The sequence below is a fragment of the Dermacentor andersoni genome, chromosome 8 (assembly GCF_023375885.2).
Source record: "Dermacentor andersoni chromosome 8, qqDerAnde1_hic_scaffold, whole genome shotgun sequence".
In the NCBI taxonomy this organism is placed as follows: Eukaryota; Metazoa; Arthropoda; class Arachnida; order Ixodida; family Ixodidae; genus Dermacentor; species Dermacentor andersoni.
Genome location: NC_092821.1, coordinates 11768387 through 11786440, shown reverse-complemented (window position 1 = coordinate 11786440; position 18054 = coordinate 11768387). Strand labels below are relative to the sequence as shown.

At 46.2% G+C, this 18054-nt stretch overlaps 1 protein-coding gene across 3 annotated transcripts in view; it reads left to right on the top strand.

The window, feature by feature from the left end:
* LOC126526600 (uncharacterized transporter YutK-like) overlaps positions 1 to 18054 on the top strand; it is a 169893-nt gene that overhangs the window by 10166 nt on the left and 141673 nt on the right. For all 3 annotated transcript variants that reach the window (XM_055068335.2, XM_055068336.2, XM_055068334.2), the window contains exon 2: positions 15823 to 15984. In XM_055068335.2, coding sequence (XP_054924310.1) covers positions 15823 to 15984 — 162 coding nt within the window. The remainder of the gene's footprint in view (positions 1 to 15822; positions 15985 to 18054) is intronic.

Genomic DNA, 18054 nt, shown 5'->3' with positions numbered 1-18054 from the left:
GGTCTTGCCTCCTATGTACTCCAAAATGCTTCGTAAACCCCGGTCTCCTCGCTGCTGCTCGGCGAAGTTGTATGCTGTTATTGTTCCTAGGAAGGTGTCGTCATTCAGTTCGTCTTGCTCTGGCAGGTCAATAGGGGCGCGTGAGATGCAGTCGGCGTCATAATGCTTCCTCTCGGACTTATACACCATGTTGATGTTGAATTCCGGAAGTCTGAGACTTCACCGTGCTGGGCGACCTGAAGGATCCTTTAAGTTTGCCACCCAACACAAGGCATGGGGGACGCTTACCACTTTTATGTTCCTGCCGTATATGTAAGATCTAGATTTCGCCATAGCGCAAATGATCGCAAGGCACTCTTTCTCTGTCGTAGAATAATTCGCTTCCGCTTTTGACAGTGAGTGCCTAGCGTAAGCTATTACGCTTTGAACTCCATCATTCCTTTGAAGTACCACGGAACCCAGGCCTATGCTACTTGCGTCGGTGTGGATTTCCGTCTGGGCGTCTTCGTCGAAGTGGGAAACCAAGTTTGACTCCAGCCGTCATTTCTGCTCTACAAATGCATCATCTTGCCGTGTATTACATCACCTGTGCTGTGAAATCTGTATCACTATATGTTATACTTAGTGCTGCTGCACCATGCCGGAGGACGATGTTGTGGATGAAAAAGTGCGCGACGTCACTGGTAGTGGCTCGCTGAAGGCTTCTAGTTCGCAGTATCGCGTTACATGATCAGTCACAGCCACGATCTAGCGGTTGCCAGAAAAACACTTAGTGAAGGGCCTGAGCGAGCGCATGCCGATCACTTCAAATAGTTGTGTTGGTGTAACATGCTTCAAGAAACCGGCTGGGTACTAATATGGAGCCTTTCGATGTTGGCAGAGACGGCACATTTTCACGTAATGCTTGACTTTCTGGGCCAGCTTAGACCACTAGAAATGTTGCGAATTCGGGCCAAGGTACGCGCGCATTCCAAATGGCTTAAAGAGGGCTCATCGTGGCAAGTGGACAGAATATTGGCATGCAGAGTAGACGGAATGACAAGGATATGTCCAGTCACTGATGGGTACTTTTTTGCACAACCAATCGCTGCGGAGACATAACGAGATAGTGAACGCGCGAATGCCCGTCGGGGACGTGAGCTGCGGCCTTCAAGAGAGTCGATAAGTTGCCCGAGTTGTAAATCGTGTCGTTGTTGTTGAGCCAAGTCAGACATTTTGAGAGACCAGAGGAAACGACTGTCGTCATTGTATCACTTGACACGTTTCAAGTGGAGCCCGCGAAACACGGTAAGCATCAGTCTACCCCGGCCAGATTTGTAAACTACTGTTTCATCAAATTTTTGAAGACGAAGGTTCCATCGGACGACACGTCCTGAAGGGTCCTTGAGGTTTGCTAGCTAACAAATGGCATGATGGTCGGTAACAACTCTGAACGGACAGCGGCGTAAAGGTGGCGGGAACATAGCTATCGCCAAGATGACAGCTAAGCATTTCTTTCCAGTGATGAGTAGTTCGTTTCTATAGAAAGTTTGTTACGGCTAGCGCAAGCGATAGCCCATTAAACAGCATCTTGCCACTGCACGAGGACTGCACCAAGGCCGATGTCGCTAGCGTCAATGTGCATTTTAGTGTCGGAACATTTATCAGTGTCCAAGTAAGGGCTGTGTCTGGAGAAACCGCCGGAGCTCGGAGAAAGCGTCCCGCTGCTCCAGTCTTGAAAAAAGAAAAAAACGTGATAGCTTCCTTTGTTAAACAAGTCAGAGGTTCGACGATCTTGAAAAAATTGTCCACAAAGCGTCTCTAGCATGAGCAGAGGCCCAAAAATCGGCGCAAGTCACGTTTGTTGACTGATGGTGGAAATGCGGCAACCATAGCCTTATCCGGGTGTGCCCAAACACGTTCACTACTAACATGGTCGCCGAGGAATTTCACTTCCTTATAACCTGAATGGCACTTCTAAAGTTTTATTGGTAGGCCTGCACAATTAATTACAAAGAATACGGGCTGAAGTGGCTGGAAGCGTTGCTCAAATTCAAGCGAACAAAACAACCACTTCATCCAAATAGACGAGACATGATTACCACTTAATAGCGCGGTGTCCATCATTCTTTGAAAGGTCGTTGAAGCTGAACATAATCTGAAGGGCAGCACCTTAAATTCGTACAAGCCGTCAGGAGTTGCCGCGACGTCGTTCATGAACTTCTATCTGCGAGTATCCGCTGTGTGAATCCATTGAGGAGAAGTGTAGGCGAAGAAAAACCAGGCAGACACTGGTGCCTCGGTTCCACAAATTATATTTTTAGCGGAGCCCGCTCAACCAGGCTGAAGCCTGATTCCACCGACTGCACTGCTCGCGCTCCGACAGCGTGCCGGACATGTCCTCGTCGTCTTTTTTGACCGGACCATTGCGGCACGTAGTAGTGCACTACAGAATTATCGGACATGTCGAAGACGGTCTAGAGAGTCATCTATGTGGTAAACAGGCTAGACGTCCTTTTTCGTCACCTTGTTTTCGCGGGAAGTAATAAACATAAAACGGAAGAGTGCCGTCCTTCTTCACAAGTATAGCGCGGGACGCCCATGGGCTGGTTGAGGGTTGAATTACGTCGTCGTCGAGCATTTGCTTCATTTGACGAGGAATCGTCTCTTGTTCGTTATGTGGCACTCGGTAGGCGTCCTAAGGCACGGGATGTTTGGTCAGGCCCGTTATCATACGGTGCTTCGCGAGGGGGTCTCTGTTACTTTTGACGTGGATACAAAACAGTCGCTGAATATGCATAAGATTCGCTGTTTCGATGTTGTTGAGAGCTGAGCGTTTACGTCAATTGTACTTACAACCATGGTGTCGCTCTCGACGTCTGCAGAAAGCTCAGCAAGCGTAGAGCATATTGCATTCCCAATATTTTCTAAAGTGAGCAATGGCCTTTCACTTTGCCAGGTATGAGCGAACGGCAAGTGCTGGCCAGATGACATAGGATGTCGACGAGACGGAAAGCGGAACTGGCGCTACGGGAGGGTCGCAGGCTTGTGGCTGGCCAATTACTCGGCAATAGCTCGGGGACGCTCACCATCCAGTGAGCGACTCCGAGTTGGATGACTGGTTTACATGCGTCTGGGCGAAAACCGGGAAGGCCCATCTGGAGGTATGGGCACTCTCCGAATGGTTTACAGGCTTCACCACAATGGCAGCATAATGACCAATTGTCTGGAGTGCGCCACACACTGGATTTCTGCAAATTTCGACTTGGGCTTGCGGAAGGCAGAGTGCTTGTGAAGTACAGCGTCGTATGTTGCGTGGATGAACAGGACGGGTAGCCGACTTCCCGAATGGGAGCTCTTGAAGCTTTGGCGCATGGAGAGAGCACTGTGGTTGGCAGCGCGACCAGCGGTTATACCAGCAGCCTGACCGCTTCACAAACCATATCACTTCAAACAGTAACGTGGGATTGACGAGATACTGCATGAACTTGTTGCAGCTTCTCACCTACAGTAGGGCGCACGAGCTCCCTTAGGGTCGTTCATTCACGGGTTGCCATCGACCCCGAGATCCAAGGTTGCTTGGCCACTTGTACTAGGACGACCACTGCCGTAGTATACGCTCCATCGCTGTTACGTCGTAGATGAATTAGGCTCCAGTACCTAGTAGATTGAGCAGTGGACCTGCGAACTACTGCTCTTTCACGCCCTGCATATGCAAGCGTACTTTCTTGTTATTCCCGGATCAGCTCTACGGAACAGCCACGACATGTTGTCAACGAACATGGCGACACTCACTTTTGGTCTCTGATTCCTGGAACTGAGAGCACGCTCTGCTTGCTCCTTCTGGTCTGAACTTCCATAGGTATCGCGCAGCTGGCCACGCAATATTCGGTTTTTAAACGAGATGCTCGCCAAGGTCCTTGAGGGAGAAGTAGACAAACCGGAGCTTCCGGTGATCGTCCATTCCATTGACGCGGCCAACTCGCTTGTAGTTCCCCAGGCAGTCTTCCGGATCTTCGAAAGCGTCACCGTAAAAAAACTTTGGGGCTTGCGGCGTGTTCAAAATCCATGGAACAGGCGCAGAGGTTGTCTCTCCATTCTGGCTAGCCGCTGAATTGGTCGGCATGGTTCTACACTTTAGTGAGAGAGGGTCCAGCTGTAGTGGCAGCCCTAGCTGTCACCCGCGGCGCCGAATGGCAGCGCCCAAGGTGTCGCGATCGAAGTTGGGAGCTTCCTGTTGGTCGCAGTCCATTGAACAGTTTACCCGGCACCTCCACCAGTCACGCTACTATATATGGCAAGGACCATTGAGTTTTTTTCTAATCGAAGCACCCGGTTTCCGTCCTACACCTTCGCAGAGAGTGCGTCTTCATCGTCATCGACACCCAATTAACGTCGTCCTGTTCAGCTTCCGCAGAAGATACAAACTCACAACATAGCCAGCGGTTATGCACGAGGCCATATGTGTATGTCATATTTTCAACAGAGGTTATTTGTTCGTTTCCACTACCGAAGAACATGTGTTTCTTCCCTCTTTTCCTATGTCTGCATCGAGCCTGAGATTGCCTGAATACCTGATATTTAATGCAATTAGCATGCTTCGGGTGCCTTACGCACTACCTAGAACTGACTATTTACCTATGGAAAATCTTTTCTGTGAAACCCCTTGGGTGGCTGAAATTAATGAAAGTGAATATTTGACATCCACCTACTTTATAGCATGAAGGTACAAAGAAAACCCGCATGGGTTTCTCAGAAACAAACCTTCGCAGTTGAAGAAAACTTCTCCCCGGGCGAGGAGGAATTTCTGAAAAAATTAATTCCGACAACAATCTCAGACAAGAACGAATTACCTTTGACATTTACAGAAGCAAATGTTGCACATGAATCGGCTACCAGGGCGTCCTTCCGCATATAGCTGTTTATCAGACGTTCAGAGCGCCAGTTAACTCATGTCAAGTCATAATGGAGTGGCTTATGATGGCCTGCAAGGAACTATGGCCGGAGGTCAAGTTGGACTTTCAAGATCTGAGCTTGTCAGGAATCGCCATCCAGCGACGTATGCATGATATTATTGCACAATACTTCACAAAACACATGAATATTTTAAATTGTGGCCGAAAATGCCGGTGAAAACTTCCGAGTAGTGGGCGTTGCGTTTGATTACGAATCACGAGTGCAAGTTGAAGCATGCAGAAACATATGGAGACGATGGGCAGGTGGCTGACGCAACCGGAACCGTGTTCTTCAGGCCTGAGTCATTTAGCATGAGGTGTTCCCTACCCGTTTTGCTATACTCGTGTCTAAACGGGAATGGCTCACAACAACACGGCCACGTTTAACGCACCTGATCAAGTTATGCCGTTACAAGTGTTATGTACTGGGAATTACTTTATTCCTCACATAGTACACATAAAGAACGTAGGCTTGTCGGTGAGATGGCGACTACACTACATCATTTGGCGCGAACACACTGTCCACATGATTGTCCCATACCAGGGCTTGCCAGGGATGTGGCTTCACCCATCGGCACAGGGGGGAACGTTCACACGTAGTTCTGAACACTGCCACTATGCGGCGGCACCCGTCCGCATTCGAAGACCGAAACCCGAACTCATCACGGACACAACAACAAGCAAAATATTCAGGTCATGCGTGCAACGTACCCTGCGGGCTGTGGTTCTGGCTTTTTGTGTGGTGCGCAGGCGTTATATACGGGTGCTTGGCTTGAGTTTTCTGTCTTGTTGTTTCAAGTGTGCGGAACGCGTGTGGAACGTGTGGTGCTTCACTTTGTAACGGTACTGTTCGTTTATTACCCCGGCTGAAAGCATACTTGCATTCCCGTGGGTCAGGAGAGAGCGGGGTGAAAGTACACTACGCAGAACAATGTTTTCCGTACATTTCGATTAATGTTACATGAGAAGCTATAAATGTTTTTAGTTTGCGTTTTTCACACAAGTTTACACTTATCTGCTAATGAATAAAAATGAGAGACAAAGACTTGCAACGGCATGAAGTGGAACAATAAATACGGTCTTTATTGAAAGGATGGCCTTACGTTCTGTGAGTGGATGAGGTAAAAATATCGCCACACAGAACTGTACACAGGATGGAGCCCAAAGCAAAATATTACAGAGGAGCGTGCTGTACGAGGTGATGTTCATCACCATTTTTGTCAATGCAGACTTTCTCATAGGCGGTTTGACGACGTCTTGTGGAATCCAGGAAAGTCTACAGGAAGTGCGTGGCGTCCACGGGTTCATCACAGTTATGGCAGGGGAAGCGGTTAGCTAATGGCAAGAAGTAGGTAATATTCATTATTTGTTGGGTTCACTGGAACCACGGTTTCGCTTATAATGTTAAGTAGCGTCAGGTGTTATGGTGTTAACGAAGCCTGTGTGGAATCACCTGTCTTTTTTGGTCATCCCACGATGGTCACAGCGCGCGGAGGATTTAGGCCACATGTATATAGATGGTGGTCGTTTTTGTGGACTAGGAGGCGTAGTCTGGGGTCAGTAATAGAGGGGGATGTGACATGGTTTGTAGCTTGTTTGAGAATAAGCGGGATGCATTATACATGAAGCGGTATGAGCCTTTGTATGAGGATAATGGAACGACCTATCCTGAACTGGTATGCATAGGAAGCTATCCACCAGCGATGACGTCACACAAGGTGCCTTTCGAACTAACCGACAAGACAGTCATCCGAAAATCACCTTATAGCATGTCAAGAGAGCGCAAGATATGGTTGAAGAAGGAATTGCAGGAGATGCTAGACGCCAATATAATCCGGCCTCCGATGTCACCCTTCGCCTCTCCCATAACTATTGCGCCGAAAGAAGATGGAACTTTCAGACTGTGCACAGATTACAGGGTTCTCAACCGACAGACAGAACTTATACCATTTCCCATGCCGAAGATAGACACGATTATAGATGAGACAGGTGGTTGCCGATGTTTTTCACGTATCGACTTGTGCAAAGGTTTCTGGCAGATCCCGCTAACCGAAGAAACAAAGATGTACAGTGCTTTTATCACGCCCTTCGACCTGTACGAGTATAACCGGCTTCCTTTCGGCAAGAAAAACTCACCAGCATGGTTCCAGAAGATTATGAACGAAGTCCTGAAGCCTTTCCTAGGGGTCTTTTGTAACGTGTACATAGACGATCTTATCGTCTTCTCCAAAACAGAGGCGGAGCATCAGGAACACCTGTCCCAGGTATTAAATGCCTTGAGCTTGGCACACCTCAAGGTAAATTTTAAGAAAAGTGCGTTCTTTCAAAGAAAAGTTGTGTTTCTTGGAAGAGTCTTTGATGGGACTACCAAAAGCACGAAACAAGAGTCCGTCGAGAGGATATCCCAACTGGTAAAACCATATGACGTAGACTCATTGCGTGTGTCTTTGGGATTAGCAGGACATTTCAGACCATTCATAAAAGACTTTGCCATCCAAACAAGATGCCTCACGCGCCTAACGCAGAAAGAAGTTCCATTTGAGTGGGATGAGGAATGTGAGAGAGTCTACCGTGATCTGGTGCACAGAATCTCTGCTGACCCTATTCTACGCATAGCAGATTTCACTTTCCCTTTGAACTGAATACTGACGCCTCACACTATGGGACAGGTGCAGTCTTGTACCAGAAATGTCCAGAAGCATCCGGCTGAGAAAAGCGACACGTAGTAGGTTACTACAGCTACACCCTCAAGCCACCTGAAGTCAGCTATCTCACTACTGAAAAGGAAGCTCTTGCAGTCCTTAAAGCAATTCAGTACTTCCGTACGTACCTAGAAGGTGCGAAGTTTACTTTGTTCACCGATCACCAGGGCCTCACTCATCTCTTGAATATGAGGGACGTATCGCCAGATGGGTAAACTATTTGCAGCAGTTCGGTTTCACCATCTCCCACAGACCTGAACCCCTTTTGACTGATGCAGATGCATTGTCTAGACTGATGATACAGGCCAACAACGAACAATTGGAAGAAATCAATGAAATTAAATTGTGGGAAGGCACTGAACAATTGATTTTTATGGAAGGTCGTTATCAAGTCCCGCCAACGCTGGTTTCCAGGGTGCTTTATTTGTACCACGATAGCCCAGAATCTGGAGGACACGACGGATTTTGGCGCACCTACAACAAGCTAGTCAAGAGCTTTACGTGGCCTCACATGAAAGAAGACGTCAATAGATTCGTTCGTGCCACATTTGTCAAGTCAACAAAGTGAAATATAAGCAGCCTACGGACGCCATGATAATACCTTGCCACTCGAACGTGCCTTTTGAAGTTATACACCTGGATTTCGCCGAGCTAAATAAGAAACGAGAAGGAGTCCGAAAAACGCAAGTTTTCTTCTGGCCATAGATGAATGCACTAGGATGGTCGCGGCACGGGCAGGAAAAGAAGATGCGAATAGTGTCATCGCCCCTCTCGAACGGGGTATGTTTAGGACAAGCAGGACGATTGTATGCGACAACGGTCCACCATTCAAGAGTGAAAAGCTAGCAAGATGGGCTCAAGACCACAATATATCAATCCAATTCTGTGCGCCATACCATCCCGCAGCGAATGGGCTTGCAGAGCGTGCTATACGAGATGTGAAACAATACATCAGGATGTACGATAGTTTCCCTGGTGGTTGGAAATACTCTTTAGAAGCAGCTGTAAGACATCACAATCGCTCCTACACCAATGGCTTGGGATGCAGCCCGCAGTTCGCTTCTTCAGGATAAACCCCTATTCTTCAGGCGGACCGTGAACTGGGGCTGTTAGAAAATCTCAAGATCGTCGAGGAGAGGAAACAGAAATCGCAGGAGGAGAGGTACCGTAAACGAATGAAAAAATAATGTGACAAGAGACATTGCTCAGATATTCCAGACATTCATGTCACCGACCCCATTCTAGTTAGGAAAGGAGTAAGAGAATCTAGTGCCAAATTTTATGGTCCTTACTCTGTGTCAAAGACAGCCACTCAGAAAGGAATATTGAAGACTATGTGGTACATTGGCGAACGTGGCTCAGTTGAATGTGCTTCCATTGGAAACGTTTTCAAGTATTACCCCAGGAGGGGTTAGCAAAAGAAACCTGGAAAGGTGAAGCGGTATGAGCCTTGGAATAGAAGATGAAGAAGCGCATGAGTCTGGGTTCAGGGGAAGAGAAGAAGGAAGCGAGAATAAAATGGTAGACAAGATGGACGCCAGTTCCATAGCAATACTTTCCGTCTATTGTGTCCTTTAACTAGGAACGCTACAATAGATGCAGCAGTTCATCCAGGAGCCCACTAGATAGTTATCTTGCAATGTGTTGGTGCTTCAGCTTATGAATCTGCTGGGACATTCGCACGTTGAATAAAGTCAATTTAATTCCATTGCTGCTTGTGCTGAAAATGCTCTGAGCATGATCCCAATATCCACCGAAGAGCTTGTTGCGGCAGCCAAGGAGGCCAAGAAGAATAAACCCCTCGAGCCGATGAGATTACAAACGCTATGGTTAGAAACCTTAATGATAAAGCCATAGGAACTATCACAAGTCAATTTAATGAATGCTGTTGGTTTGAGGGAGAGATCCCGGAAGATTGGAAAACTGAAAAAAATATCACAATGCTAAAACTTTCAAAGAAACTATTCCTGCAGGCGTTCATACCCATTTAACGACGTCTTGCGGGGGAATAGCTCTTCGAACGGGTCACATACACTAGGCTTCAAAATTTAATTTAAGACAGGGGCTTGTTCCCGGCAACCATATTGGGCTTCCGCAACGCCCTCTCGACACCAGAAGTGTTCCTCCTATTACAGGAAGAGGTACCAAAAGGCGTACATAAGGGGGTGGGGGAGCACCTATTGCTAGCTCTTGACCTGCAGGGCACCTGTGACAGTATTTCACATGAAGCGATACTTTCCGAGCTTAGTATGATCGGCTACGGAGGAAATGTATTTAATTACAATAGCAAATTCCTCACAGGGAGGAAGGCTACGATAGGAATATCGCATGTCAAATCCAATCTGTTTCAAATGCCGAACGAAGCTACGCCTCAAGGAGCGATCATCTCTCCTCTGCTGTTTAACATTGCCATATGCAGACTTGTGTGAACACTAGACGGTGTCCCGCTACTGGGTTATACCCTTTGAGCGCACATCACCTTATGTACCACAAGAATAACGTACAGTGCGAAGGACAAGGACTGCGAGAGATGACATACACAGCGCTGGACCACGATTGAGTCCCGAGCGAAGAAGGAACAGACCCTCCAAGAGGTGGCCACTCCGTTTAAAAACTTTGCCAAAGCGAGCGGTCTCAGCTGTGTTCTCGAAAAATTTGAAATAATATGCATCCACCAGAAACGATGTAAAAGTAATGGAAATATAGGAATCTGAATCGGCAGATCAAAGGGGGTCATCGTTTCTTGGATCCTGGGTTCAGAGCAACGGCGCCGCCAGCCACACCGTCAATTTGCTAAGCTCGGCAACAAAACAAGTGGCATTGATTATTCAAGCAATCACCTTCCCTAAACAACGCATAGTACAGGCGCTCGTAATCAGCAGATTAACCTACAGCTTCCCTTTTCACACACTGAAGAAAAATGAGGAGGAGCTGGTTGACCGAATTATCAGAGGCGGTTAAAAGGTGGCCTTGCGCTTATCTGTAGGCGCCCCGATTGACAAGTTCCGTGGACTTGGTGTAGGCAACACATACGCCGAGCTCAAGGCGGCAACTTCAATTTCACAAAGAAACCGACTTAGCCAGACGAGATAGGACAGGGAGATCCTCATGATGGCGGGTATTTCACCACACCGCCAAAACATGGACGAGATACTGGTGGACATTCCCGTACCCGTTCGAAGGAGGATGTCAGGCGCTCCGGTCCCGAGAAATATGCACAAAGACGGAAAGAAAAAGTGAAGAGAGGGTGAAATGGCTACGTGATCTAGCCAGAAACAATGAAAATACCATTTATGCTGTTGCCTCTCACTATAACTGGAAGCGTACGGCAGTCACTGCCATAGGCAATGAGAAGAGCAGCATAATCTTTAGCGCCTCCCTGATCACGCCCTCGATTGCCAAGGCAGAATGTTTCGCCATCGCCTTGGCAATCAAGGATCGGGAACGGATGGGGTAGTCGTACAACAACCATCATCTTAGACTCTCAGGAGGCGTGCCGCTCCTTTATGAACGGCGTCTCCCTTTCAAGGTTGCCAACCTCCTGGGAAAAGAACTTGAGAATACATACAGACTAGTCTGGTGCCTGGGACATGCAGGCCTGGAGGGAAATCAGAGGGCTGACGCTTTAGCTCGAGAGCTCGCAAACCGAGCTGTGCAACCACCACCCTCCCATTTGTAACAACCCGCCACTTCACAGGAAAGCCATCGCCAGGAGGAGGGTAACGATCCGGCACGCATGGCACCACGCGATATTCTTGCTCACGCGCGCGGCATGCGTCAAGAGTAAGCCCCCCGCCATACATCTTTACAAGGGGAAGTCGCAATAAATCTCCGCAGGGTTCAAACGGGGTCAAGAGCGTGGTAGTTTGCGTGAGTTGGTATGTCATGACTTTTTTAGGCTTGTAGCGCAGCTCAGAAAGAACAAAACTGAAGGTGGAAGATGTAATGGAAGGGAACGGAGAACAGAGGGAGCGCTAACTTCCAACTGATGGTTTATTTCGTGACACAGAGGCTACTTAACACTCGGCGAACCATGCGACATCATTACACAAAACCAAGCAATAAAACCGATAGTAACCATATGAAAACATATTCAGACAGTCTGTGGCTGCAGTCGGAGATAGGCCAATTCATTGCTTGATAATGATAATGAAGAGCTTACACATGCATGCCCCAAACCTATGATAGCGTTTGCTTTGATGATTGCTGTCGTGAGCTGATTACGACTACGACCTAGAATGACGAATTTCTCCAAGACCGCTTCGCAACCACACGTTTTGCAGTGCTGCAGAAGAAACCCCCAGGTGTAATACAATTCTTGGCATTGTAACCATGTTCGCGCAGCTTGCCATTCAAACATCGGCCAGTTTACCAACGTAACGCTTTCCACACTTGAGTGGAAAACAAACAACACAATGTGTTGAATTAACGAACTCCTTTTTGTTATTCTTATTACAGCTAGGAGGACCCTCCTTATTCAGATTAGTGAGCTTGCAAATCCTCATAAGCTTGTTAGGGGCCGAAAACACTACAAGAATATTCGCTCGCTTGGCGATTTTCTTACGATTATGTGAGGCGGTGTGAATATAAGGAATGATGCTTGTCCTATTCCGTGTAGTTGCAGGATTATCTTCGTGCTGGTTGTCTTTTCTAAACTCTCTCAGAATCCGTTCTGCTACTGACACTTGTAGGGACACGGGATAACCAGCCAGCGAAAGCCGTAGCCTCTGTGTCACGAAATAAACCATTAGTTGGAAGTTAGCGCTCACTCTGTTCTCTGATCCCTTTCATTACCCCTTCCACCTTCCTTTTTGGTCTATCTGGGCTGCGCTAAAAGCCTAAAAAAATTCAAACGGGGGTGTACCCAAATTTATTAAGATGAGGCGAAATCTTTCCGACGATGTATGAGCGTGGCTGTCCACGGGCTGCTAAATATTCCGCCAAGTTTGAATGCCTATTTAGCTAGGTATACTCTGAAACAGTAGAGTAATGGGAGGCACAACTCTGGAGCTCAGACCGGAAGGTGCAGAAGGTTCTTCTGACGGCTGGCGGCAGAATCAAGTGGATCCCTGGACTTGGGGCCCCACCCATCAAGCTCCTAACCCCCATCCCCATTTCCCCAATTGAATAAAGTTATTCCCTCTCTCTCTCTGAAATCAATAACATTACTGCTGTTTATTATTTCAGGTCACATTGCTTTTATAGCGTCTCTAACGGTTCCGACCACTGTGGTTACAGGCGCATTGCTTTAAGGCGGTTAATAAATTTGACCCCTGTAGTACAGGAGGTTGACTATAATAAGCAACCCAGCCGCAGTGCTTGTCAGCGTATGCCGTGCTATGAGGAATCCTGAAAACTATGAGACTTTCGTTCTTGTTCAAATACAACAGCGTACGGCCATTTCTTCTTCTGGAGCCCAGCTTTTCTTTTTAGCAGACCAGATGTTCTTATGGCCAGTGTAGACGCATCCGGCTTTCCAGCATCCTTGGTGATGCAGCCGTATCTGCAATGTAGTGATGGAGGCACAGACCTGAGCGAATCTGAGAGTCAATTAGCTACTTTTGAGTGTTCGTTTTATCAACAAGCTCTTGCAGGGTATTTAGAAGAGTTGGTTCTCTTGACAATCGACAAGGCGTTGTACGCGTGCAAGCACGGTAATGGTCCGCACCGCTTCCGCGTTGAGCAACTCCAGTTGATGCACTATTTATTCGATAGGTGCTAGTAACCTCACAGGACTTTCGGCTGGAGAAACGGTTTAATGAAGTGTTTCGCCAAGCCAGTCCGCCCAACGCCAGTCTTCGGCATAATCCGTCGAATATGAAGAAGCGTCGCCGGACCCAATCGTTTGATCTTTTTATTTATTTATTTATTTATCATACCCTCAAGGTACGGTTGTACATTGCAGAGGGGAGGGGCAAAGTAAATACAGAGGCAAATCACAAAATAAGGAAGGAAGGCAAACAACATGGCAAAAACATCGTATACAATATAAGAATGGTAAATAGAAACTTGTAAGCGTGGCAAAAATACATGGCGTAACAAAAAAAGAAAGAAAGGAAAGAACATACGATATAAAAATACAAGCCCTAATGTAAAATTATGGCATAAAAGCAGTTATTATACAGAACAAGCAAACGCAACATTTATTTATAACATGGAGCTTTGAAGTGTGCTTTTAAAGTTATTGGTGTCAGTTATGCTTGTAAATAATGCGGGTAAGTTATTCCAATCTTTGCTCGTTTTGGGAAGAAATGAATATGAAAAGCCGATGGTGTTGCAGTGCGGAATGTTTACCTTTTGGCGGTGGTCTATGCGAGATGAAATGTATGGTGGTGGTTGAACAAAGATAGAACGTAAATATGTGTTGTGGTAGTAGATTTTATGAAAAAGACATATGCGAGATAGTTTTCTACGGGTTGATAACAGCGGGAGGTGAAGGAGAGCTTTCATGTTAGTGACACTCGCATTTCTTTGGTAGTTGGTGAGAATGAAGCGGGCTGATCGATTCTGTATTGCCTCTAGAGACTGTATGAAGGTGTCATAACCAGGGTCCCATACTGATGATGCGTACTCTAGTTGTGGACGAATGTAAGTTGTGTACAATAAGAGTTTTAGTGATGATGGTGCTTGAGAAAATTTCCGACGAAAGTATCCCAGTGTACGAGTGGCCTTAGATGTTATGTGATCAATATGAGTTTTCCAGGATAGATTGCTGGCAATGTGAACCCCCCAAGTATCGATATGATGTTGCAGATTCTAGTGGGATGTTATTTAGCGTATAGGTGGGGCAGATCACGTTAGTACGAGAAATCCTCATAGTCTTACACTTTCTAATGTTTAATTCCATGCGCCACGTACGACACCGCTCATCTATGTTATTGAGATCCTCATGAATTAGTAGAATATCTGAAGAATTAGTTATTTTACGATACAAGACGCAGTCGTCCGCAAATAGACAAATGTTCGAGGAAACGTGAGTGGGCAAGTCATTAATATAAATTAGGAATAATAAAGAACCGAGCACAGACCCTTGCGGGATGCCGGAGTCAACTGGGGCTAAAGGTGAGTTAGCGTCATTAGTGACTACAAATTGAACACTTGATGTCAGAAACGCGCGAACCCAATTAATTACGGAGGGGTCTATGTGTAGAACGCCTAATTTATGAAGAAGCAATGCATGGTTCACTTTGTCAAAGCTTTAGAGAAGTCGAGAAATATGCAGTCTGTTAAAAAACCAGAATCTAAATTGGCATGTAGGGCATTAGTGAAGAGGATAAGCTGAGTGTTACAGGAGACGTTTTTACGGAATCCAGGCTGCATAACTGTGAAGAAGTTGCTATTTTCAAGAAAATTATCCAGATGCGTGTATTATATGCTCGATAACTTTGCATGGTACAGATGTAAGTGAAATACGTCTGTAGTTCTGTGGATCATGGGTTGGTCCAGTTTTGTGAATGGGGATTACTTTGCCAATTTTCCAACCATACGGTAAGGTGCCAGAGTTGTAAGGTTGTGAGTAAATGCATTCTAGTAGGATTAACAGTATTCAGCTGTGTTTTGTAAGAATATAGTGTTAATTTCATCTACCCCACATGATGCTTTAGGTTTTAATTTTTGTTCTATGGCTTTGATACCAGTTGAGTCGAAAACGATGGGATCCATGAAATGGTAGTTAGTTGATTTTATCTCGGGCATCGGATCAGGGGTCTGAGGTGATGAGAATGACTGAGAGAAGGTATTGTTAAGCACAGTAGAACACAATAGGTCAGGTACTGGGTCCCCAGAAGTTGTTAGCAATGATATTCCAGTTTTATGGTTATTTCCTCGTATGGCTTCCCAGAAGCGCATTGGATTAGTCTTCAATAAATTTGGAAGTGTACAACCAGTTGAAGTCATAGCTTTCAGTTACCCGTCTGACAAATGGGAACACAGAGGACATTGATCTGTTAGCTTTCTTTAACAACACATCGAGCAACGTGAGATGTCAACGGGTTGAAGTGTAAGTCCATTATTGCCTGTTAGTTCGCCACTCCTACGAGCACGTAGGACAATCTTGTTGCTAAAGTATATTTTGGCTGTGCATGGCTTGGTACGAAGTAAATTTCGGTCTAGAGTTCCTAATGTTGCGTGTATCTTTAGGTAGCCGCCAATTAATACGTTGTCATTCACACCATTGCGCCATGCAGGTGTTTCCGGTGGTCCTGCTGGTTGGCTCGCTGGTGAACCTGCTGTTCTACCTGAAACTCATGCAAGCCATTGTTTTCCGGGTGGGCGGCATCATTAGCCTTTTTGTCGGCTCCACCGTCTGCGAGTCCGCTTGTGCTGGTGCAAATATATTCCTAGGAATGGTAAGTGAGGTCTACGCCATAATAATAAAAAATAAATCACTGGACACGTCGAGCGCTACTTCGCGTTATTTGACGCCCCGTTCAGGTAAGCTGACCAGGAGATATCTTCACAAAGGCTAATTTGGAAAAGCTGTGTGTCGCCGGAACCTTCAAGCGAATGCAGAGATTTCACAAGCATGCCTGCTAGGGGAAAATAAACTGCCTCGGTCGGGTTTGCCGTAAAAGGCATCGCACGCAACCGATTCCGGAAATGACATCTCGTCTTCGCTGAGTGCGTTCCAATGCTTAGTGAAGTTGCCTTCTCCGAGCGTGCGTTTTGACCGCGTGTGCACACACTTAGAGTTGAACCCGCAAGAGCCATCATGTATGCTGCCATTGGGTAACGCTGAATGTGCATCATTGCGATGCGTCATGACTCTGTTTGTAACTGTTAGCGCCGCTGCCGGAACCTCACTCTTGTCTCCCCTGCGCCTCTTCGCTTGCATGTGCGACACGCCTTTGCAGTTGCTGCTCTCCGCAACAGAGCGTGTCGACACAGAGCGACCAGTGGAGCTCACGACAGTGCTCCACGCCTATCGCTCAAATATACATTATTCGTCGGAATATGGATTATTCGTCAAATTGTTTATTTCTTTGTGGTTGAGCACTTCGTTGATTTGTTGGCGCCGTCGTTCCCTTAATAGCTAAGAGCTTTTATTTCAAAGGCGTAATATAGGGAAGGAGCCGTGCCTCAGCAGTAGGAATAGACAACTGATTAATTAATGGCAAGAAAACATCGTTTCAGTCATTATAGTCATTATTATAGTGATTATAACAACAAGCTTTTATAAAACCAATCTACATAACGCGAGGAGCCAGTACAGTAAAGAACCTCAAACGCGTTGAAGAAAAAGCCGGAAGAATTTACTAGAAAGGACTGCCAAAGTGTGCAATTAGTTTTTGGTCGGTTAATTCATTGCACCTAAAATTGATATCAAGAAGAGCTATTTATTAAAACTTTTATCTTAATAATGAAGGCACTGCAGAGTGAGGGAAGATAACAAATAGCGTGCACTACGCCTGCGTATATATAAAAGAAACATATCGCGTATGTATGAAAAGCTCAAGCAGAGCATTTAAAACAGACACAGACGAATGATGAGGGGCCGATAACCCAATGAAGGACTGTTCAGATGTTAGTTGATGTGACTAACACTGAGCCGGTAATCACATTTGCAAGAAGTGAAACGTGCTGCGTGGTTCTCAACGACTTCAATTAGGTCAATCAACGTTAGCTTGATGAGGATTTTGTATTATACCGATGCGCGTTGCGATTTATGGAAATTAAAGTACCGTAGGACCGCGCGGAGCAAACGAGTTGTAAAAAAAAAAGAGTTTTGATAGCTTCGGCATGCAGATTTTGGGAGAGTTCTGGCCTGTTGGGTGTCATAGGGCCATCAAGGTATTTGTGGAAGTGAATGGAACGCAGGAAATGAGGACTTTACATCACACAATGCTTCCGGCACATACGGAGATGACCTATAATTTGTGACGGTGAGCTGCATGAGCCCTCTGACTATATTATCTTTACCTCGTCGGTAAATCAGGCAGCAGGAGTAACAGGTTGTTCCTTGAGTTTTTGGGGATATACATTCCGCAGTCATCGTCAGAAAAAAAAAGAACTATATTCAATACAATTATGAAGGTAGGTCATGCACTACCGTATTTACTCGATTTTAACGCCACTTTTCTTTTATGATTTTGTTGCTTGAACATGACCATCGCGTTACGTTTGAATAAGGGCAGAATTCACCATTTAAAAAAAATATCGTAAATCTCTGGGTTTAAATTGTTATGTTGGAAATCTGTACATCTCTATCCAATCCATAAGCAAGTTGATTTAAAATAAAGTTATGGTGTTTGACGTGCAAAAACCACTTTCAGATTATGAGGCACGCCGTAGTGGAGGACTCCGGAAATTTCGACCACCTGGGGTTTTTTAACGTGCACCTAAACCTAAGTACACGGGTGTTTTCGCATTTTGCCCCCATCGAAATGCGGCCGCCGTGGCCGGGATTCGATCCCGCGGCC